Raw genomic sequence first — 23,523 nt, forward strand, 5'->3', positions numbered from 1 at the left:
TTTTTTTGTCATTGTTGCTGCTAGGTTTTTGGTTTGCTTTCATACAGAAAAATTTGTTCACAAGACCATAATACAAAGTGTTAACTGTGTAGACAGTTGAGTCAATGAAGTGTCTGCCTTGAAAGCCAGAGGACCCAAGTGTAACCCCTTAGCACCAAGGTAAGCAATACCAGGAGGGGTAGTACAATTGTAACCTCAACACTGGGGAGAGAGACAAAGGCTCCCAGAGACTCCATTTAATTGACTTTGCACCTTTCTTGAGTGTCAGCTATAGAAGTTATGTAGGTCAATCTGTGGAGTCTCTAGTCCATTCTATTCATTTGATAGGTCTGCAGCTTAAAGAATGCTATACTGTCCTCAACTGTCATGGCTGGTTGGAGAGCTTTCCAGCTTTGTTCCTGTTAGAGTACAGTAAATACTATCCAGAGACAGTGAATAATTGTTGGGAAAGGGAGAATCATTGTTTTCTGAAGATGTAGCCATTGGTAGGTTTCCTATGCTCCTGTGCACAGTACACATATATGTGGACTTAGTAGGGTTTCTTGTTTTTGTTTTTAGGAGTAGAAATGAGGATGGAAGGAGTTGTATTAGATGCATGTGGGGGGAGATAGAGATGGAAATAAAAGATAGGCATGATCATATTTCATTGTATACATGTAGGAGATTCTTTAAAAATATTTTTCATTATATGATTTATTTATTGCATCTGTGTGTACATGTGTGTATGAGTACAAATGTGATGGAGTTCACAGGACAACTCTTAGTAGTTTCTTCCCCTCAGCTATGTTTCAGTAGTTTTCAGCTATGTGAGTTCCCAGGGATTGCACTCTGGTTGTCAGGTTTGGCAGCAAGCACCTTTACTTGCTGAGCCATTAATCCTTCTTTTCATTTTAGAAGTTCTTTTGCTTTTCTATGTGTCTTTTAGAATCTGCTTGCCAATATTTGGCTTTTAAAAGTAAGCTGGAGTTTTGATTAAGACATCAAAAAGTAGCTAGAGACATGGCTCAACAGTTAAAAAACACTTGCTTCTCTCACAGTGGGGCCTAGTTCAGTTCCCAGCACCCAAACTGTAACTTACAACCATCTGTAGTTCTAGTTCCAGGGTATTCAGTGTCCATTTCTGCTATCTGTGGGCACCAGGCATACATATAACATAAATAAATACATTCAAGTGAAATATTCTTACATATAAAATAAAAATATTTTTTTAAAAAAAGATAACATTGCCGGGCAGTGGTGGCATATGCCTTTAGTCCCAGCACTTGGGAGGCAGAGGCAGGTGGATTTCTGAGTTCGAGGCCAGCCTGGTCTACAGAGTGAGTTCCAGAATAGCCAGTGCTACACAGAGAAACCCTGTCTCGAAAAACAAAAAACAAAAAACAAAAAAAAAACTAAAAAGAGAACATCAAATGATCTGGGTATATAGCGCAGTGGCAGAAGAGCTGCCTAACATGCTCAGGACTCTGCTTCTCATTCTTAGCACTGAAAAGAAGCTAAATCGTGGCATAATGGGATCTAGAGGTCATCGAAGTCTCAAATACCAATCCCTCCCTCTGTCAGCCTGACACACTGCTCTTTTTACTATTCCTCTTTCATCTGTGTTTGCCCCTTAACACCATACACAGCCCACATAGATTTTGCTAAGATTTTATCTAAGCACTTCAGCTTGATATTGCTGGAACTTCTATGGATTTCAATTTAAAAATCTCAATTTCTCACTGCTGATATATAAATGAGAATATATGAGCCTAAAGCGGATAATTGTTATTTTAGGAACAACAACTTTATCTATAGGGAAATAAAATATGTGATAGTAAACATACAAAAAGTTCAGTGCTTTCAAGCCTCAATGCTATTAGAAAGGTCATCAAAGAAATAATTTGCCATGTATCTATGTTGGAGCAATGCTCCAAGTAATAACAATAGTTTTGAAAATAGAATAATTAAAATAGTAAAAAGGGAAACAAGTTATAAATTTCAATTTAAACAAACCATTAAGATGCTAGATTTTTCTTTGTGTAAAAGACTAATATGACTTAGAAGATACAAACTATGACAAGCAATTGTTTTAAAATTAATAAATGAAATTTAAAAACCTAATACAAAAATATCATACTATTATGACTCCTCTACCAAGAATATAACTGCATTTACTTTATCTCAGAAAATGTTATATACAGCTCTTACATAAAATAAATCTGACCTGCTCTTTTTTCTTTTGTATATTTATTAATACGTAAATTAGCCTGACAACTGACTTCAAAAGAGGCCCCCCACACATCTCCTACCTCACACATACCTATAGAATCAAATGCACCTTCAGAAAATGCACTAAACAAAGAGTTCCCATATTATGAAAGCCTAGAAATGATTATTATGAAGTAATTGTATAGTGACTTTTATGAGATTATGACTAGAAATGCTTATAGTCTTTGACAAATGATAAATATCTAATGTTAAAAGAAAAAAAAACAACAAAACCCTAGGACCCAAGACAGCTCAGCCAGTGAAGGCTCTCGCTTCCAGCCTTGATGACCTGATTTTGATCCCCAAAAGACACAAGGTACAAGGAGAGAACTGATAACCTGATTCCAGCAACGTGACTCACTGACCTGCACATGTATCATAGCACATATGTACATGTTCACATACACACACAATATATAAATAAATTAATAAAATACATAAAAATATAAACAGAAGGCATTTTATAGGATTATGGCCAAGCAAACTATGTTGTTCATAGGAAACCTGGGGACTCCTTCAGAGAATGCATTTTCCTCCTCTGTAACTAAGAATTACAACCTGTAAGCACCTTAGCTGGTTTGGGGAGCCTATTAAAATGTCTTCAATAAAGAGAAAATTTTAGAAACTAACACATAAATGTCTTGCATGAGCTTGATGTGATTTCAAGACATCTTTTACCCGGTCATGGATCTCATCACAGTTTGGAGGTGAACACCAATCAGAGTGGAATCTGTGGGTACAAAAAGAAAGAAAGAGAGTGAGAGAGAGAAAGACAAACTGTTAAAAACAGGAAGAAACAAAATTCCCCCCAACTTTATGAGCTTAATTTTTCCTTTGGCCAAGTATGAGGAGAAAGAACATAATCAGATACTTTTTCTCAGCTACACTATTAATTTTCTATAATGTCTAAAAATAGTCTTATTAATTTTGACATGTAGCTGAGAGCTCTCCCTACATATCTGATCACTTTAAGAATTTGGCACAATACTCTTTAGCACTTATTTCTAAATAAACATGTAAACCTTCACATTAGAACAATAATTCCATGTACAATGTCTTTAAAATTAGCATTTATTGTTTAAATTTTAATATACTTTGAAATTTTGTGGAAAAAACAGGAAGCTACATTCAACACATAAGCTTTATAAGTGATTTCTTATATATAAGAGATGAAAATACTATTTCAAATCTACTCACATTTCCATTCCTTTGAAATACAAATAAAATGACCCCTTCTTAACAAAGGTGATGTCACCTGTCTATCCACTATGAGAATCGTACTTTTAAAAGTGAAATAATAAAATATAGATGAGAAGAGTATGACTTTAATTAGAGTGTGCATATTGGGATTTAAAATGTCAGAGAAGAAAGAAAGCATCTACTTCTTTTCATTCTGCTCTTCTTTAATTCAAAATTGACATTCATATAATTAAAGTATTTTATTTTATTCAGGTCATCATGAAAATTTCCAGACTCCTTAATTACAGCATATATTTGAAGTGATATTGTTAACTCCTCTATAAAGAAATGGGAAGTATGTTAATATATTACTTAAATTTGGCCCTTTTTCATTCTCAGCTTGTTCTAACACAATTAGAATATTACATTATTACACAAAGTACAGATCGTGAAATAAGTGAATGTCTTAAAGAATCTACTTTAGAGACATAAATCGACAATCACTTTAATAAATAATCCCAAATTTAATCTGTCACATAGATAAAAGGAAGATTAGGTGCACCTATGCAAGTGGATTGGCAGAACAATTATTTCAGTAGATGAAGACCATTGTGTAAATATGAGCTGCAAATGTGCAATTCCAGGGCCTCCCCAAAGACACTATGAATAGGTCCACTAGTCTGTGCTATGGTATAAGAAATGCTTGCCTCAGAAGTTTTAATATGATTCACAATGAAAACAACTTGTGCATGATTTAAAAGGGTACCAATTCCTTTTTTAATTAGGTATGCTAATATTCAAGCATTATTTTAGTAACAATGTAAAGTATAAAACAAATCTGGAGTTATAATATTAATATTTATACTTAAAAATATGCTTCTGAAATACTTATACTCAAAATTGAAACCATTTTATGGCATGGGATTTTTCTGGATATATTTTTTAAAATGGGTAAAAAGAAAACAGCACCTTCACTAAAATAAGAATTCATTGGCTAAAACTGATAAAGTTTTTTTAATCTGTTTATTAAGAAAACATGATCAAAGGGTCACCATCTTATTTCAACCTTAGAGAAAATATAATTTTAATTAATACTATAAATAAAAGCTTCTGCAGATGTGTTGCTGACATACAAATCCTAGACAAAATTCCAATTTTTACTGGGATATATAATATATGTTTAACAGCAATTTATACTGTTTCATTACTTCAATGGATTCTGTAAACACCTGCAAATATATCACTAATGATCTAGAAAAACCAAACCCAAGACTACCATTTATTTAAAGAGGGCTAGAGTCCTGAAAAGAATAAAACGTTTGAGCCTCTAATAATATGAGCTGAACACTAGAAGAATGCCCTTCTTTATTAAATGCATTGAAATAGAGCTGTTATACATCGGTAGGAAAAAACTATCACGCTTACCATAAACAGTACATTAATAAAATTTTAACTCATCTTGGTGAGTTCAAATTCATTTGCAATTTATTTTCAATGTGCCTTACTTTCATCCAATCATCTAATCAACGTTGAATATTAAAGACACTCACTTTGTTTTGGCAAAAAGCTTACGCACATTTATTCATCAGGAAATAAGTGTCCTAAACCTCCTGAGGTAGACACAGGAGGATGAGCCAAGTCGATCTACATAACAATTTTCAGGTCACCTGGGGTGACTGAGTGTAATGAGGTCTCATAAAACTTGAGGCAGGGTGAAAGAGAATGCAAGTAGTAATATTTACTCAAGTTATTTCTCCCACTGAAATATAGCTGAAAAGTTAATTCTAACTATACTCCATAAAGAATTCACAGATATTCAAAATTGTATATACAGATAAAATAACTTCTCAAGATCCTGTGCTATTGCAGTATATGTAGAATTGAAAATTGTACAAAATACATTTAAAAAGATGAAAGACCACAAAACAATATTTACAAATATTTACAATATGTAAAAGCATTCTTGAAAACCTATACACACGACAAGTATCAGAACAAAACCACAGTAACATTTAAGACATTTATTCACTGTATCTGAACATCTAAGCAAATGCAGAAATCAAGCAAAGATAGTGAGATTCAAGTCATCAGACTTCTTCAGAAACCCTCCCTTCAAGACTTTCTAATAAACTTCTAAAGTGAGAAAATATGTGCTTGTGTATGCATGTGTTTGCACACACCATATGAGAGCACTACTTTATCCCAATGCCAATCTCTAGGCATGATTCTAATGAACTAGAAATGGCATCAATCAAAATTCTGTATTTCACTCCACAACTAGTCAAACTACTGAAAAGTGATGGCAAAGTGTCCAGCTCTAATTGGTCCATGTACAACATAATCTTACACTTAAGGTTCAGGGAATATGAAAGAAGAGCAGTGGAAAGATCTTACAAGTCAGAGGATCAGTATGCCTAATGCAAAATAGTGTCTTGTAGCCATGAAAGGGAGGAGGCACCCATGAGCTCTCAACAATATGGTTGCATAAACAAGATCTATATAATGACAGCACCAGGTGACATACTGATGTGGATTAGAAAAGTTTCCCAAGGCCCCAACCCTACATGAAGAGCTACAGGACCTCAGTGGCCACAAACAGGAAGAAGAATCAGACATCTCCAGATAACTTATATAACCTATAAGTTATATAGTCTTAAGTGTTTAGCCCAAGCACATGTACATATGAGCAACACAAAGTACATTTAGTAGGTATATATATATATATATATATATATATATATATATATACATGCAATGTGTAACAATAATGATTATAAAAGAGGTTATGAATTTAAGTGGGAGAGGGGAGACATGGGAAAAGTTAGTTGTTGATGTTTACTCTCTTACTATGTACTGAAATGCTAAATACTGGCCCCCTAGGCCTGGTTGCCCCCAGGAATGAGAGAATCCACAAGTAGACCCAAGTGATACTATGTAACCTTGCCCCCCAAGTTATCCCTGATTGGAGAATAATGATGCCTACAACCTACAGCTAGACAGAAGAGGAGAGGCAGAGTCTTAGTTCCAGGCTTGGGACCTAAGGAAGGGACTACAAGGAGTGGGTGAGGGGAGGAGGAAGATGGAAAGGGAAAAAGATGCTATGGGTTGGGAGAGTCATGAAAACATAGCCATGAGGGCTGGCCAATTGGAGTTAAGAGCGGCCCAGATGGAATATGCCTAGTTATAACTTGGGATTTGTCTTAGACAGGGTTTCTATTCCTGCACAAACATAATGACCAAGAAACAAGTTGGGGAGGAAAGGGTTTATTCATCTTACACTTCCACATTGCTGTTCACCACCAAAGGAAGTCAGGACTGGAACTCAAGCAGGTCAGGAATCTGGAGCTGATGCAGAGGCCATGGAGGGATGTTCTTTACTGGCTTGCTTCCCCTGGCTTGCTCAGCTTGCTTTCTTATAAAATCCAAGACTACCAGCCCAGAGATGGTACCACCCACAAGGGGCCCTTCCCCCTTGATCACTAATTGAGAAAATGCCCCACAGCTGGATCTCATGGAGGCATTTCCCCAGCTGAAGCTCCTTTCTCTGTGATAACTCCAGCCTGTGTCAAGTTGACACAAAACTAGCCAGTACAGGGTTATTGATGAGGAACTAGAATCTGATACCTTAAGAGGGTAGATATCTGTCCAGATTTATTATTAACTAAGGTTTATTTAAATATAAAAGCTGTGTGTCTTTCATCTGGGAACTGAATGATCAAAGGTGGGGAAACCCCAATTTAAGATGAAATATTTACTTAAAAGAGGGACATGAAAGGAGGGAGGATAGGGAAATGGTGTAAATAGAGCACTCAAGCAAGAAATTCTCAAAAAAATCAAATTTAAATTAAATTTAAAATATTCTGTATGTCAGTATCAAGTGGCCAGTATCACACACATACTCACATTACCTTCCTTTCCCTTTGCCCTCCCCAAGTCCAAATGCTTACAAAGCTAATGAAGAAACAGATAAACTTATCTGTTCAGAGCAGGATGTTTTACTACAGCAGCCATAATCTTGCTCAAAGTAGCTGTGTTCAGCTGAACTATTAATAGAGTTTCTACAGCTAGTTAAATATTTGTTAATGAACAAACTTAATGTTTTAAGAATTGAGTGGCTAGTTTTTTATACCATATATAAACATGGGATGTGAGAGTCAAGGTGTTAAAATTGTTATCTTTTGTGGGAAAAAAAAGAGCCTAGGTTTTTTTTTTTTTTTAATGGGAAAAAATAGTTGTATGTAAAACGGTGGTTATTTTTTCCCATGCCTTCTGATTTGGAGCACAAACATTCTTAGAGAGAGAGCTTAACTCTTCCCATGATTTAGATTCTTCTTGGTTGCTGGCAGGAGGTAAATGAGAAGCCAGATACCACACAACAATGTGTGTTTTACCATTGAGACTAATCAGAAAATTCAGTGTAGACTATTTGTATACCTAAAGGCAAACCAATTATAATAACTCACGAGGGGGCCTACTAAGACAACCTATCACACATTCAGATTTTCACCTTTAATAAATTACATTAACTAATTAGAAATAAAGAGCCAGATGTGGCTAACAAGTTCACTTCAAGTGAATTATGCTACAGAGAAATACTAATACAATATATAATATATTTGAAATAAAAATTTTAAGTAAGTCTCAAAATTTAATTTTATAAATAATCTCTTCATATGAATATGCTGTTTTGTTTCTAGTGCTGAATATTCAAAAGAAGTGACAGGTATAGTCCAGGCTGGGTTTGAACTCATGATCAAAAAGAAAAGATGGGGGAAAACAGAAACTACACTTACCTTTCCCTGAGAGAGGCTCTATTTAGCACAGGGCTTGCACAATGCTTTGGTGTTGTTGAAGGTGCTGAATGGACTAGTAAGGTCCTTGCAGAATGCTGGGGCTTGCTACATGTCCTTGGGCTCAAATATTCCTCACACCTTTCAAAGGGATCCTCAAAGTCTCTCCCATGTGGTGACCTGATAACCTGTTTTAAAAAAAAAAAATGTGTATCTATCTATATGCATACATGCATATATACAGACACATATATACTTACTCTATAATTTTTAATTTTTTAAAATTATTTTTATTTTTGGAAATGGTGATTACATCATCCTTCTACCACTTTCCAGCCTCCAAATGTTCCCATATACCCCTGCCTTGCTCCCTTTCAAATTTATGACCTCATTTTCATGAATTGCTATTACATGCATATTTCTAAATACATAAAAACAACTTTGTCAGTCATTGGCCATTGGCTAATCAAGTGGTGTGCTCTTCCCTAGGTAAAATTATTTCTTCTACTCTGAGCATTATTTAGTTGCCTGCAGTTCTTTGTGTATGGTTGAGGCCACCTGAACTTTCCTCCATCAACTTAAGCATATCTACTGTTGCTCTTGTTCAGGTCAGGTTTAGATAGTCAAAACACGATAAAATTTCATTAACTCAAGACATTTTTGAGTAGGAGTGGGAAAAGTATCTAGATTGGTGTCTATAAAATAAAGAACACATTTCAATGAACCACAGATTGGCTATTGTGGTACTTGTACTCTAGTAGAATTAACTCTTAAGGAAAGTAGCTTTAAGACAAGCATAGAACATGATGCATACATAACACATGAAGCTTTCCAAGTTCCACCAAAGAAAGTAAAACAAGAAGGGAGATCAGAAACACTAGAGTGGGATGGAAGCAAATGAAAGGGAATTCCTTTAAAAGGAGCAGTCAGCAGGTGCCTCACAGTTAGGACAGCATCATACTAAGGATCTGAAGATACAATGACCACATTAGGGAATTAACCCAAGTGTCCATTAACAGACAGATGGATAATACAGATAATATGGTATATAGACACATGAAGAGTTTCGTTCAGACATAACACTAAAGTATATCATTTGAAGAAAATGATGCAACTAAAGTTTGTCATGTTGAGTTCAACAAAACTAATGATGTGTAAAGCATAAAGGGAAAAATATAACTTATTGAAATAGGAGAACCCAGAACACTTGCATCCATATGGCTTAACTACATGAAGAAGTCAGGCCCACCTTCATTCCATATGACTTCTCCTGAAAAGGATTCCCTTCTCAAAACAATACTGATTCTTCTCTTTGTGTGAAGAAGCAATTCCTTTCTCAGAACAGCTGAATACTTTCTTCACGGCTCCACTATTATGACTTGCTAAGCCTCTAGCCTCTGTGTTTATAAACCTTGAGCTTCTATATACAAACTTTGTTAATTACATTCTCATACTGAAAGCCATCTCCATTAAAATGTTCATGATTCTAAACTTTATAAATATCACCTCTTAACCTTTCACTTTCAGAGACACTACTGTCAAGATGGTGCTTCCCCACCCCCTTTCTGAATTATGCCCTAAAAAGCTTCCATTAAGATAACAGAGCATACCGATTGGGGGAGACATCTAGTGAATTAGCTGTTGACAGCTCTGAGCCCACTAAAGTATATAGATGCAAAGATCTCAGACACCAATAAAACCCCCAATGTGCAAATTGCACCTTCCTCTATGATCCTCTAAGATCACTTAAGCTTCCCTTCTCAGGGGTCTCTCTAGCTGCCATGGTAAAATAGCTCTTGTAGTAGGTTTCTTAAACCAAGTCTAAAGCTAAGTTCACAGTCTTCCAGGGCTGCAGAACCCTCTTAATGATATTTTCATGTATTCATTACTTGAAAACTGGTAATGCATTGCTAATGGTTCTACAATATAACTGTCTGGTATTTTGTGTAAGTTTACAGGAGGAAGTTTCATATACATGAACAACTGTAAATTGCTAAATTCCTCTTTGAGCTGCCCAGAGAATGAGAATTTTGGTAGTTGTCATTGCAACAGCACCCTAGGTTCCTTCTCTGATTGTTGTGTTTTGATTCACTTTTTGGAATTTGCTGGGTTTTGCCTGCTTCCTTTCTTCACAGGTGAACTGCCTCCTGGAGAACTCATCTTTGACATCTAGAATCATAGATTCAAGTCCTAAATTTGAAATAATCTGGTTGAATTCCCAACATAGCCAGTACTGACAGACTTTCATGGGCTTTTTTCAGTTTGTTACATGCCCCTTCCAAGCCAGATTTAAGCTTTTCATATGTAATAAGGCTTTTATGCTGTAGACTATTTATTGAACATTAATAATAATCAATTGCCTGCTCATTTTTAAATTAAATAATTTCGCCAATGATTCATTAGAACCACAAACCAAAGTCCTCAAGATGTCTTCCAGTTCTTAATCATGTTAAATTAAATCCTTTGGTTTTTAGCTGCTATAGTATGGTTCTTACATGCTATGCAGAGACCCATGTGATAAAAGTTTAATCCTCAGACAGGATCCATCAGAAGTTGGTAGAACCATTAAAAGTGGAGCCTACCAGAAGGTCTTAAGAGATAGTAGGATCCGCCAGGCAGTGGTGGTGCACACCTTTAGTTCCAGCACTTGGGAGGCAGAGGCAGGCGGATTTCTGAGCCTTGTCTACAAAGTGAGTTCCAGGACAGCCAGGGCTACACAGAGAAACCCTGTTTCAAAAAAATCAAAACAAAACAAAACAAAACAAAACAAAAAAACAAAACCAAAAGAGAGAGAGAGATCCAGTGTACATCTCTCATGCATTCTGGCTCATGATGGAAGTGAGTTTGCTCTGTCACAGGTTTCCACCATGTTATAGCACCTCACCAAAGCAATGCAGCCAATGCACTGTGATCTAGAGTCTGGAACTTTGTGAGTCATAATGTTTCTTTATAAGAAATTATCTCAAGTACCTATTATGATAATCAAAACTGGGGTTGGGGAGATGATTCAAAGGATTACAGCACTTGTTGCTCTTGGATAGGACCTAACTTTGGTTCCTACAACCACAAGATGGTTTACAAATACCCTTACCTCCCATTGTATAGTATCTGATGCCCTCTTCTGACCTTCCTGAGCATAAAGCATGTAAATGGTACACATGCAGTCAAAATACATACCAAATAAAATAAGACCTTAAAATGTTTAAACTAATGGGAAGGTGATGAGCATAATGTCAAAGCATTATGTATATGATCCCTGACATTTGTTACTGTCCAAATACACTAGAGGCTATGAACATCCACCTTACTATGGAATGCCACCAAGAATGGAGATGCTTTGTAGTTTTGTTACATTTTTATTTCCAGCATGATAGTTCCAGTCACAAAATCCTTGTGAAGGGGCAGGAAAGGAGTTCAAATTTAGAATACCACAGAAACCACTAGACATCTACCACAACTCATCTTGTCCTCTGCCATAGTAAAGATATTGCTAAGAAGCAATCTTTGCATCAAGAGAGGCACTGTGGTCAGTTCTAGGCAACCAAACATAGACAAGTGACCATTCCAAGACCAGGCTCTTAAGAATCAGAGCCTTCTCCATGCCTACAATGGTGCTTGTGAAGTAAAAGATTAAGAAGAGCCACAAATGGGTTAATGCATAGGATGAAACAGAAGTTCAGAAGCACCTTCTATTTGTTAAATGATTAAAATTTAAATCTCTACTATATTTAGCTTCTGAAGTTAAGAGTCTTATTTGTATAACAAATAGCATTACCCTGAGCAATTCAGAAGTTGATATTTTAATATACTACCCTTAACATAAAGCTAAATATTCATTTATGTATTCCTTGGGAGCAGGCAGCAAGGGAATAGATATTTGGAGATAGAAAAGTTAAGATTCATATAAAACGGCAACAAAATTTTTTAATAAAACTCTTGCCTAAAATAGGTTGGAAAATAGACCACATAACTTCCAAGCTTATGTCTCTAAGGAAACAGCAGGGAAGAAACATGAGTGCACTGGCTCTTCTCTGCATTTAGCAAAACCGCTCAAGAAGTAATGAGCTCATATGAAATCAGTTTGTGTCCATCAAGAGATGAAAATTGGGAAAATGTGATAAATATAATGGAATATTATGTGACCTTAAAAAGTAAGGAAGTCCTGCTATTTGCAATAAAATGCATGATTCCAGAAGTCATTTTGATAAATAAGTCAGACAAAGAAAGACAAATGACTATGACCCCACTTACCTGTAGAATCTGAAAATCAATTCATACACTTTGACTGTGTAGACTGTCAAGCACCACAGTGGGGCGGCCTTTGGTCAAAAGGACAGAATTTTAAGCAGAGAAGATAAAGGGAATGCAGAGATCTATTGTACAACATGGTGACTACAGTTAAATATATGTATTTAATATGTGAAAAGTGCTAAGACTTTAAATGTTCTCATCAAGAAGGTATGTAAGATAATAGATGCTAGGAAGATCTAATCACATGTGTACATAGATATATACAGATGCTCTAATATAAACATGTGTAAATGTAAAATATAAATTCTACACAGAAAATATAAAATTTTACCATTTACACTTTAGAAACTGAGGAGTTGTAGGGAAAAAATGAAAGAGTTCTTAGGAAAGAACTGTTTTGAGAACAGAAATTAAGAGATACAGAGTCAGAAAAAGTTTTAAAAAACATAAATAGTATAAGGTTAAGATGCAAAAATGACTTGAGCCTTAAAACAAAAACAAAACATTAAGGCTTTTCCATTAAACAGAGGGACTAAAGGAAAAGTCAGGTTAGGAGGTTGCTTTACAGGAAAATACTCTCTGAACAGAACACTATTAACATGAGCACTAAGAAGAGTTAATAAATGTGAACTCATAAAAATGAAAAGCAAAGGACACTGTCATTTGGGAAAAGGAGCTACGCAATAGTAAAGGAGGAGTTTTACCAACTGCACATCTGATAGAAGGCTAATACTGAAAATAAATAAAGAACAAAAAAGAAAACTAGACATCAAAAAAAAAGCCTAATTTAGAAATGGGGAACATCTAAACAGAATTCTCAAAAGAGAAAACACAAATGGCTAAGCAGCACTTAAGAAAGGGAAATTATAGTGGACAGCAACAATCAAATTATAGACACATGCGGGGAGGCAGTTTTGGTGGAAGAAGCTCAGGAAGTCCTTGTGGTGGTGGCTATGGGTATGGAGGTGAATGTGGTAGGTATGGTAGCAGAAGGTTTTAAAATAAAACAGAAAAGGCTACAGTTCTTAGCAGGAGAGTGAGTGAGTTGTCAGGAAAGCTGCAGTTTACTTTGAGACAGTCATCCCAAACACATTAGCTGAGCTGTAAAAATCTGCCACAGAAGGAACGATGATCCATAGCCAGAAAAGTCACTGCAGCTTAAACAGAAAACCCTTCTTGTTCAGGACTGTCATAGCCACAGTTTCCAAAAAGTGCAGCTATTGATGCAATATACTGTCCATTAGATGTACATTCCTGAGGTCTTTCATCCACTGTAGCTTTGTCTTTTTCTTTTTTCTTTTTCATTACAACAGGTATATTGACCTGTAAATTGTGGTAGTGGTACCAGGAATAAAAAATTAAGAAATTTTTAACTTTAAAAAAAACATAGAAAAATCATAATATTTGTAGGTAAATTGGTGAAACTTGGAAAAATTGCCCTGGATGAGGTAACACAAAAATAAAATTATAGCATATATTCACTTGCATGTGGTAGATGTTAGTGTTAATGTTTGCTTCAAAAAGCAAGCTACAACCTACAGAGTGTGTACAGAGGTAAAGTACTAGAGATAGGAAGAAAATGTATCCTAAGAAAGAAATAGAATAGAGCAGTGCTTCTCAACCTTCCTAATCCTGTGATTCTTTAATAGGATTCTTCATATTGTGGTAACCTCAACTATAAAATTACTTTGTTGTTATATCATAACTTGAATTTTGCTACTCTTAAGAATTATAATGTAGCTATGTGATATGTGATATGTGACCTATAAAGTGGTCATGACCCATAGACTGAAAACCACTGAAACAGATGATTATAGATGATCAGGGATGGGGGCCTGGAAATGAAGGATCAAATAAGTAAGAGGAAGAAGAGAGACATGAAGAAGGGAATATGGGCAAGGACCACTAAAACTAAGAGACATTTGAGGGGTCATATGGAAACAATGCAGTAGAGGTAAAATATATACATCCATGAAGGTGATCTAAATTTAATCATCAAATAACAGGAGAGAGAGCCCCAATGAGACATCTTTCATAACCAAATGAAGCTTCTAGTCCTGGGAATGGGTTACATCTAAATGAGGTCTTGGCCAAAGGGGTCCTATGGGAACCCTCAAACAATCTAAGTCTTTGCCAAGGTTCTTGGTTGCTCTCCACAAACTGACAGTAAAGCTGCATTCCTGAAAACAACACCTAAAGACACAAAGAAGTCAAGTTGTTGCTTACCTAGAGACTTCACCCCCATGGACCTAAGCTCATGGTACTAGAAGGTATTCATTATGCTACCAGAGAAGAACAGTGAATTAGCCACAAACCCTTCAGTCTACAATGGTGGCCTGTATACAAGATAAGCTGGTGCAATGGTGGCACAAGGCTTGTGAGCCTTCCTAACCAATATCTAATATGACTTAAGGCACACTCCATGAGATGGGTCTCACACCCAACACTGCTTGGGTGGCCAAGGTGAGACTAGGTAGGTCAAGGACTAGGGGGAAACCAAATACTACTGTTCTGCCAAAAGAACTTAGCAATGAGATAATTCCTAATGATATTCTGTTATACTCTTAGATCAGTGCCTTGCTCAACCCTCATCAGAAACACTTCCTTTTGTGACAGATAGAAACAGATACACAGCCAGACATTATTTCAGCACTAAATGGAATCTCTCCATTAAGCCCCTCCCCATCATGGCTCAGGGAACTCTGCAGCAAGGAAGGATAAGGAGTGTAGGCACAAGGAGTGATAGAAGACACCAAGGAATCAAGGTCTTCTAGATTCAACAAAGCTAGTGCACACATGAAGTCACAGAGCCTGAGGCAGCTCTGTGTCATATGAGTCTTCACCAGTTGGAATTTTGAACTGAAGAAGTGAACACATGACCCCATCCTTAACTCTAAAGTTATGTGCAACTGATAGCCACTTACAAATGAAAGATTAGTTTTCTCCAAGGGATTCTCACTAGGAAACATAATACTTGTTAGGATAAGCCCATATCTAGCAGTAGAAGACCAACACAAAACAAACTCAATGGTATCTTTGGAGCATGTTTCTCTCATAATGTGGAGTTACAATATTTTTCTTTTATTTTCTTCCCTTTTTAAAGTTGGGATGATTTTTCAATTTCAGTAAGTTGACTTACTATTACTTTATTTAAAGAGTCATAAGAACTCCTTAGTTTTGAAATTCTCATAGAATTCATTTCCCCTAAATACTTGCAGAGTAATGATAAGGAGAGGCAGCATTCATTTGAATCTGATAGTTAAAGGAATAGAAATGACATGGTGGACTATTTGGGGTGTGTTGTGGTAAATCTCCAATCCCAATAAACCCATGCAAGGAAAACACAACTCAGTTGTGTATTTATAAACTGCATGCCTATACTAGGCAGATATGCCTCTACAACACTTTCTTCCCCGGCTATGAAATCCCTACTACTTATAGTTTCTCCAGGCCATGTGCTTCTATTCCATTTTCCTTCCATAACTGTTCCTCCATCCTCCTCCATGCCCAGTCTCCTGCCACTCCTCCTCCTCACCTACTCTTCCTGCCTTGCCCAGAAAACAAACCCACCTCCTCATTTTGCCCAATAATTGGCTATTTGTCATCTTTCTTAGCCATAGTGTGTGTGTGTGTGTGTGTGTGTGTGTGTGTGTGTGTGTGTGTGTGTGTGTGTGTGTGTTTTGAAACTTAGCAGAATCAACCAAGACAATTTAATTATAAGACATTTAACACACACTCACACTTTAGGGGAAAACAATATATTGCACTATCACTAGTTTGATAACTAAAAGTCACTCATCCTTATAGTTGTCTGGCTATCTGCCCTGTCTCTCCACATACCTGATCCTGAACCCTCCTCATACCTCTCCCCAGCCCCTCTCCCACCAAGTTCCCACTCTTTGAGAAAGTGGGTATCATGAGGACATACCACCTGGGATATGAGAGTCCCAAGAATCAATGGGGTGACCTTAGCTAAGATTCACAGTCTGAAGAGGTCACCTTCACTAGCCAGACAGGAATCCCCAAGTAGAGCTATAGGGACACCAATATATGCACAAAACTTTTGACCCAGAATTTATCCTGTCTATAAGAACAGGACAGGGGATGGAGCAGAGACTGGGGGAACAACCAAGCAATGACCAGCAATATCCCATCCCATGGGCAAGCACGAATCCCTGACACTGTTAATGATATTGTTATGCCAGGAACCTAGCATGGCTGTTCTCTGAGAGACTCCATCTAGCAGATAACTGAACCATATACAGAGAACCACAGCATTGAATGGAGCTTGGGGACTCTTATGGAAGAGCAGAGGAATAGATGGGGGGATTGAGGGCTCTTAGGGGACAGGAAGACCAACAGAGTCAACTAACCTGGACCCTTCGGGGCTCTCAGAGAGTGAACCACCAACCAAAGAGCATCCACAGGTTAAACCTAGTTCCCTACCTCCATGTATAGCAGATGTGCAGCTCTATCTTCATGTGGGTCCTGGACAACAGTCTTATGCCTATCCTTAAAGCTGTTGTCTGTCTGTGGAACATGTTTTTCTAGCTGGGCTCCCTTGTAAGGCTTCAGTGAGAGAAGATGTACCTAGCCCTGCAGAGATTTGACTTGGCAGCATAGGGGAAGAACCAGGGGGACTTCCACTCACTCAGAAAAAAAGGAAAGATGGGAGGAACTGTGGGAGTGGGACCAGGAAGGGGGTACCATGATTGGGATGTAAAATGAATAATTTTTAAAACTAAAGAAAAAATAAAAGAAAATCATAGTATATGGTTTTAAAGAAACAAATAATTATATACATACACTCCTATGATACAGTGTATCATAAAATAATGTAAAAAAAGTCACTGGGTTTTTTTTTATTACATATTTTCCTCAATTACATTTCCAATGCTATCCCAAAAGTCCCCCATACCACCCCCCACTTCCCTACCCTCCCATTCCCATTCTTTTGGCCCTGGCATTCCCCTATATTGGGGCATATAAAGTTTGCAAGTCCAATGGGCCTCTCTTTCCAGTGATGGCCGACTAGGCCATCTTTCGATACATATGCAGCTAGAGACAAGAGCTCCGGGGTACTGGTTAGTTCATCATGTTGTTCCAACAATAGGGTTGCAGATCCCTTTAGCTCCTTGGGTACTTTCTCTAGCTTCTCCATTGGGAGCCCTGTGATACATCCAATAGCTGACTGTGAGCATCCACTCCTGTGTTTGCTAGGCCCCTGCATAGTCTCACAAGAGACAGCTATCTTTGGGTCCTTTCAGCAAAATCTTGCTAGTGTATGCAATGGTGTCAGCGTTTAGAAGCTGATTATGGGATGGATCCCTGGATACGGCAGTCTCTAGATGGTCCATCCTTTCATCACAGCTCCGAACTTTGTCTCTGTAACTCCTTCCCTGGGTGTTTTGTTCCCAATTCTAAGAAGGGGCACAGTGTCCACATTTTGGTCTTCATTCTTCTTGAGTTTCATGCGTTTATCAAATTGTATCTTATATGTTGGGTATCCTAAGTTTTGGGCTAATATCCACTTATCAGTGAATACATATTGTATGAGTTCTTTTGTGATTGTGTTATTTCACTCAAGATGATGCCCTCCAGGTCCATCCATTTGGCTAGGAATTTCATAAATTCATTCTTTTTAATAGCTGAGTAGTACTCCATTGTGTAAATGTACCATAATTTCTGTATCCATTCCTCTGTTGAGGGACATCTGGGTTCTTTCCAGCTTCTGGCTATTATAAATAGGGCTGCTATGAACATAGTGGAGCATGTGTCCTTTTTACCGGTTGGGACATCTTCTGGATATATGCCCAGGAGAGGTATTGCTGGATCCTCCGGTAGTAATATGTCCAATTTTCTGAGGAACCGCCAGACTGATTTCCAGAGTGGTTGTACAAGCTTGCAATCCCACCAACAATGGAGGAGTGTTCCTCTTTCTCCACATCCCCGCCAGCATCTGCTGTCACCTGAATTTTTGATCTTAGCCATTCTGACTGGTGTGAGGTGGAATCTCAGGGTTGTTTTGATTTGCATTTCCCTGATGATTAATGATGTTGAACATTTTTTCAGGTGCTTCTCTGCCATTTGGTATTCCTCAGGTGAGAATTCTTTGTTCAATTCTGAGCCCCATTTTTTAATGGGGTTATTTGACTTTCTGGAGTCCACCTTCTTGAGTTCCTTATATATATTGGATATTAGACCCTTATCTGATTTAGGATAGGTAAAGATCCTTTCCCAATCTGTTGGTGGTTTTTTTGTCTTATTGATGGTGTCTTTTGCCTTGCAGAAGCTTTGCAGTTTCATGAGGTCCCACTTGTCAATTCTCGATCTTACAGCACAAGCCATTGCTGTTCTATTCAAGAATTTTTCCCCTGTGCCCATATCTTCAAGGCTTTTCCCCACTTTCTCCTCTATAAGTTTCAGTGTCTCTGGTTTTATGTGAAGTTCCTTGATCCACTTAGACTTGACCTTAGTACAAGGAGATAGGAATGGATCGATTCGCATTCTTCTACATGTTAACAACCAGTTGTGCCAGTACCATTTGTTGAAAATGCTGTCTTTCTTCCACTGGATGTTTTTAGCTCCCTTGTCGAAGATCAAGTGACCGTAGCTGTGTGGGTTCATTTCTGGGTCTTCAATTCTATTCCATTGGTCTATTTGTCTGTCACTATACCAGTACCATGCAGTTTTTATCACAATTGCTCTGTAGTAAAGCTTTAGGTCCAGCATGTTGATTCCACCAGAGGTTCTTTTATCCTTGAGAAGAGTTTTTGCTATCCTAGGTTTTTTGTTATTCCAGATGAATTTGCAGATTGCACTTTCTAATTCGTTGAAGAATTGAGTTGGAATTTTGATGGGGATTGCATTGAATCTGTAGATTGCTTTTGGCAAGATAGCCATTTTTAAAATGTTGATCCTGCCAATCCATGAGCATGGAAGATCTTTCCATCTTCTGAGATCTTCTAGAATTTCTTTCTTCAGAGATTTGAAGTTCTTATTATACAGATCTTTCACTTCCTTAGTTAGAGTCACGCCAAGATATTTTATATTATTTGTGACTATTGAGAAGGGTGTTGTTTCCCTAATTTCTTTCTCAGCCTGTTTATTCTTTGTGTAGAGAAAGGCCATTGATTTGTTTGAGTTAATTTTATATCCAGCTACTTCACCGAAGCTATTTATCAGGTTTAGGAGTTCTCTGGTGGATTTTTTAGGGTCACTTATATATACTATCATATCATCTGCAAAAAGTGATATTTTGACTTCATCTTTTCCAATTTGTATCCCTTTGATCTCCTTTTGTTGTCGAATTGCTCTGGCTAGGACTTCAAGTACTATGTTGAATAGGTATGGAGAAAGTGGACAGCCTTGTCTAGTCCCTGATTTTAGAGGGATTGCTTCAAGCTTCTCACCATTTACTTTGATGTTGGCTACTGGTTTGCTGTATATTGCTTTTATCATGTTTAGGTATGGGCCTTGAATTCCTGATCTTTCCAAGACTTTTATCATGAATAGGTGTTGGATCTTGTCAAATGCTTTTTCTGCATCTAACGAGATGACCATGTGGTTTTTGTCTTTGAGTTTGTTTATATACTGGATTACGTTGATAGATTTCCGTATATTGAACCATCCCTGCATCCCTGGGATGAAACCTACTTGGTCAGGATGGATGATTGTTTTGATGTGTTCTTGTATTCGGTTAGCAAGAACTTTATTGAGTATTTTTGCATCAATATTCATAAGGGATATTGGTCTGAAGTTTTCTATCTTTGTTGGGTCTTTTTGTGGTTTAGGTATCAGAGTAATTGTGGCTTCATAGAATGAGTTGGGTAGAGAACCTTCTGTTTCTATTTTGTGGAATAGTTTGTGAAGAACTGGGATTAGATCTTCTTTGAAGGTCTGATAGAACTCTGCACTAAACCCATCTTGTCCTGGGCTTTTTTTGGTTGGGAGACTATTAATGACTGCTTCTATTTCTTTGGGGGATATAGGGTTGTTTAGATCATTAACCTGATCTTGGTTCAACTTTGGTACCTGGTATCTGTCTAGGAACTTCTCCATTTCGTCCAGGTTCTCCAGTTTTGTGGAGTATAGCCTTTGGTAGAAGGATCTGATGGTGTTTTGGATGTCTTCAGGATCTGTTGTTATGTCTCCTTTTTCATTTCTGATTTTGTTAATTAGAATACTTTCCCTGTGCCCTCTAGTTAGTCTGGCTAAGGGTTTATCTATCTTGTTGATTTTCTCAAAGAACCAGCTCCTTGATTGGTTGATTCTTTGAATAGTTCTTCTTGTTTCCACTTGATTGATTTCGCCCCTGAGTTTGATTATTTCCTGCTGTCTACTCCCCTTGGGTGAATTTGCTTCCTTTTGTTCTAGTGCTTTTAGGTGTGTTGTCAAGCTGCTAATGTGTGCTCTTTCTAGTTTCTTTTTGGAGGCACTCAGAGCTATGAGTTTTCCTCTTAGAAATGCTTTCATTGCGTCCCATAAGTTTGGGTATGTTGTGGCTTCATTTTCATTGAACTCTAAAAAGTCCTTGATTTCTTTCTTTATTCCTTCCTTGACCAAGGTATCATTGAGAAGAGTGTTGTTCAGTTTCCACGTGAATGTTGGCTTTCTATTATTTATTTTGTTATTGATGATCAGCCTTAGTCCATGGTGATCTGATAGGATGCATGGGACAATTTCAATGTTTTTGTATCTGTTGAGTCCTGTTTTGTGCCCAATTACGTGGTCAATTTTGGAGAAGGTACCATGAGGTGCTGAGAAGAAGGTGTATCCTTTTGTTTTAGGGTAAAATGTTCTGTAGATATCTGCCAGATCCATTTGATCCATAACTTCTGTTAGTTTCACTGTGTCCCTGTTTAGTTTCTGTTTCCACGATCTGTCCATTGGTGAAAGTGGTGTGTTGAAGTCTCCCACTATTATTGTATGAGGTGCAATGTGTGCTTTGAGATTTACTAAAGTTTCTTTAATGAATGAGGCTGCCTTTGTATTTGGAGCATAGATATTCAGGATTGATAGTTCCTCTTGGAGGATTTTACCTTTGATGAGTATGAAGTGCCCCTCCCTGTCTTTTTTGATGACTTTGGGTTGGAAGTCAATCTTATCTGATATTAGAATGGCTACTCCAGCTTGTTTCTTCAGACCATTTGCTTGGAAAATTGTTTTCCAGCCTTTCATTCTGAGGTAGTGTCTATCTTTTTCTCTGAGATGAGTTTCTTGTAAGCAGCAAAATGTTGGGTCTTGTTTGTGTGGCCAGTTTGTTAGTCTATGTCTTTTTATCGGGGAGTTGAGTCCATTGATATTAAGAGATATTAAGGAAAAGTAATTGTTGTTTCCTGTTATTTTTGTTGTTAAAGTTGGCATTCTGTTCTTGTGGCTGTCTTCTTTTAGGTTTGTTGAGGGATTACCTTCTTGTTGTTTCTAGGGCGTGGTTCCTGTCCTTGTATTGGTTTTTTTCTGTTATTATCCTTTGAAGGGCTGGATTCGTGGAGAGATAATGTGTGAATTTGGTTTTGTCGTGGAATACTTTGGTTTCTCCATCTATGTTAATTGAGAGTTTGGCTGGGTATAGTAGCCTGGGCTGGAATTTGTGTTCTTTTAGTGTCTGTATAACATCTGTCCAGGATCTTCTGGCTTTCATAGTCTCTGGTGAAAAATCTGGTGTAATTCTGATAGGCTTGCCTTTATATGTTACTTGGCCTTTTTCTCTTACTGCTTTTAGTATTCTATCTTTATTTAGTGCATTTGTTGTTCTGATTATTATGTGTCGGGAGGTATTTCTTTTCTGGTGTCACTGGGTTTTTTGTAGATATAAAACTCTAGGTTCTGATAACTACCAATCTGTTTTTCACCTGAAAACATTCTGAGTGTCTTGAAAGCCATGTGTGATATGAAAAAAAAAAATCTTCATCGTTTCAAATCATCCTACTCTTTGCAGAACATCTGTCAGTTCTAATAACTGTAAATACTCAAAATGTTTTTTGAAGATGTCTTCCCCAATGAGAACCAATGTATTAAATAAATACCTACTATACACAAGACATTTGCAACTGCACATGACAAGAAAGTAGACACTGGTTAAGGATGGAGTAAACAGTAGAATAAAAAATGAGAGTAAAAGAATGAGTATTTATGAAGAAAGATCATTATTAAGCATCGACATTAAGGAGAATCTAATTTGTTCAAAGGATCAAATCAAGACTGAAAATTTGAAAATGTTCAAGGAGGAGGCAGAGGCTGTACCAGGTGTGTAGCAGCCTCAGGAAAAGGAGGATGTGGTCACCCCTCAGCACAACCATTCATTCAAGTCCATCACCGATTCTCTTTTCTCAGTGAACATTGTCCTTCAGCATATCCTCATGTTGCTTTCCTTCTGAAAGACTTACTCGTCTCTCTCTTCCTATATGGCTCCAGGGGCTTCAAAAAAGTGTCCTTTCTATAAACTCTCCGGAACACTCCAAGCTTCATAGTTCTTTTCCTATCAAAATCCTTTATTTTTCTACTACCTGGATATTTATCAATTAACTACTATTTGTCTATAAAAATAATCTTGTATTCTTTCCATAGTCAATGTAATAGATGTATTTCCATGAAAATCTCCATCCTGGCTAGAGCATCATCTGTGACTTTACTCCTTACTGTCTCCAAGGGGAGCGAGCCCTAGAAGTAATGAATGTAGAGGAGAGTAGGAGACAAAGGCGGCTTTGAGGTGCAGTTCTTAGTAGAACACACTGTGAAAAGTGTCTTCACATCTATCTCTAAGTGAGCTAGTCAACTTACAGCCAGATTAGTGCCATGCAAATTTTATCCTCTTCTTTCCATATTTGGTTGCCATATTTCCACAGTCTACTCATATAATTTGCATTATACATATATATCTTATACTTATATATCAATATACTAGATAATATCAATTATTAAGAAACAAAATTAATAAAATTGTCAATATCTTAATACTTATTGACTAGGAAGTTTGAAAAACAGATGAAAATAAATATATAATTATAAACTGTGTAGAATTAATTAAAGGAAATGAAGAAAGAAAGTCTGCCTT

The 23,523-nt window shown here is 37.1% G+C and overlaps 1 protein-coding gene across 4 annotated transcripts in view; it reads right to left on the minus strand.

The window, feature by feature from the left end:
• Window positions 1–23,523, minus strand: part of Spata6 (spermatogenesis associated 6) — a 108,469-nt gene that overhangs the window by 19,042 nt on the left and 65,904 nt on the right. For 3 of the 4 annotated variants that reach the window (XM_021159685.2, XM_085839080.1, XM_029476514.2), the window contains 2 exons: window positions 8,220–8,404; window positions 2,878–2,977 (listed from right to left, as the gene is read on the minus strand). In XM_021159685.2, coding sequence (XP_021015344.1) covers window positions 2,878–2,977; window positions 8,220–8,404 — 285 coding nt within the window. The remainder of the gene's footprint in view (window positions 1–2,877; window positions 2,978–8,219; window positions 8,405–23,523) is intronic. The other variant, XM_021159686.2, reaches the window with a different exon arrangement.

Source organism: Mus caroli, unplaced genomic scaffold (genome assembly GCF_978045245.1).
Source record: "Mus caroli unplaced genomic scaffold, Mus_caroli_1 scaffold_6, whole genome shotgun sequence".
NCBI classification, from domain to species: domain Eukaryota; kingdom Metazoa; phylum Chordata; class Mammalia; order Rodentia; family Muridae; genus Mus; species Mus caroli.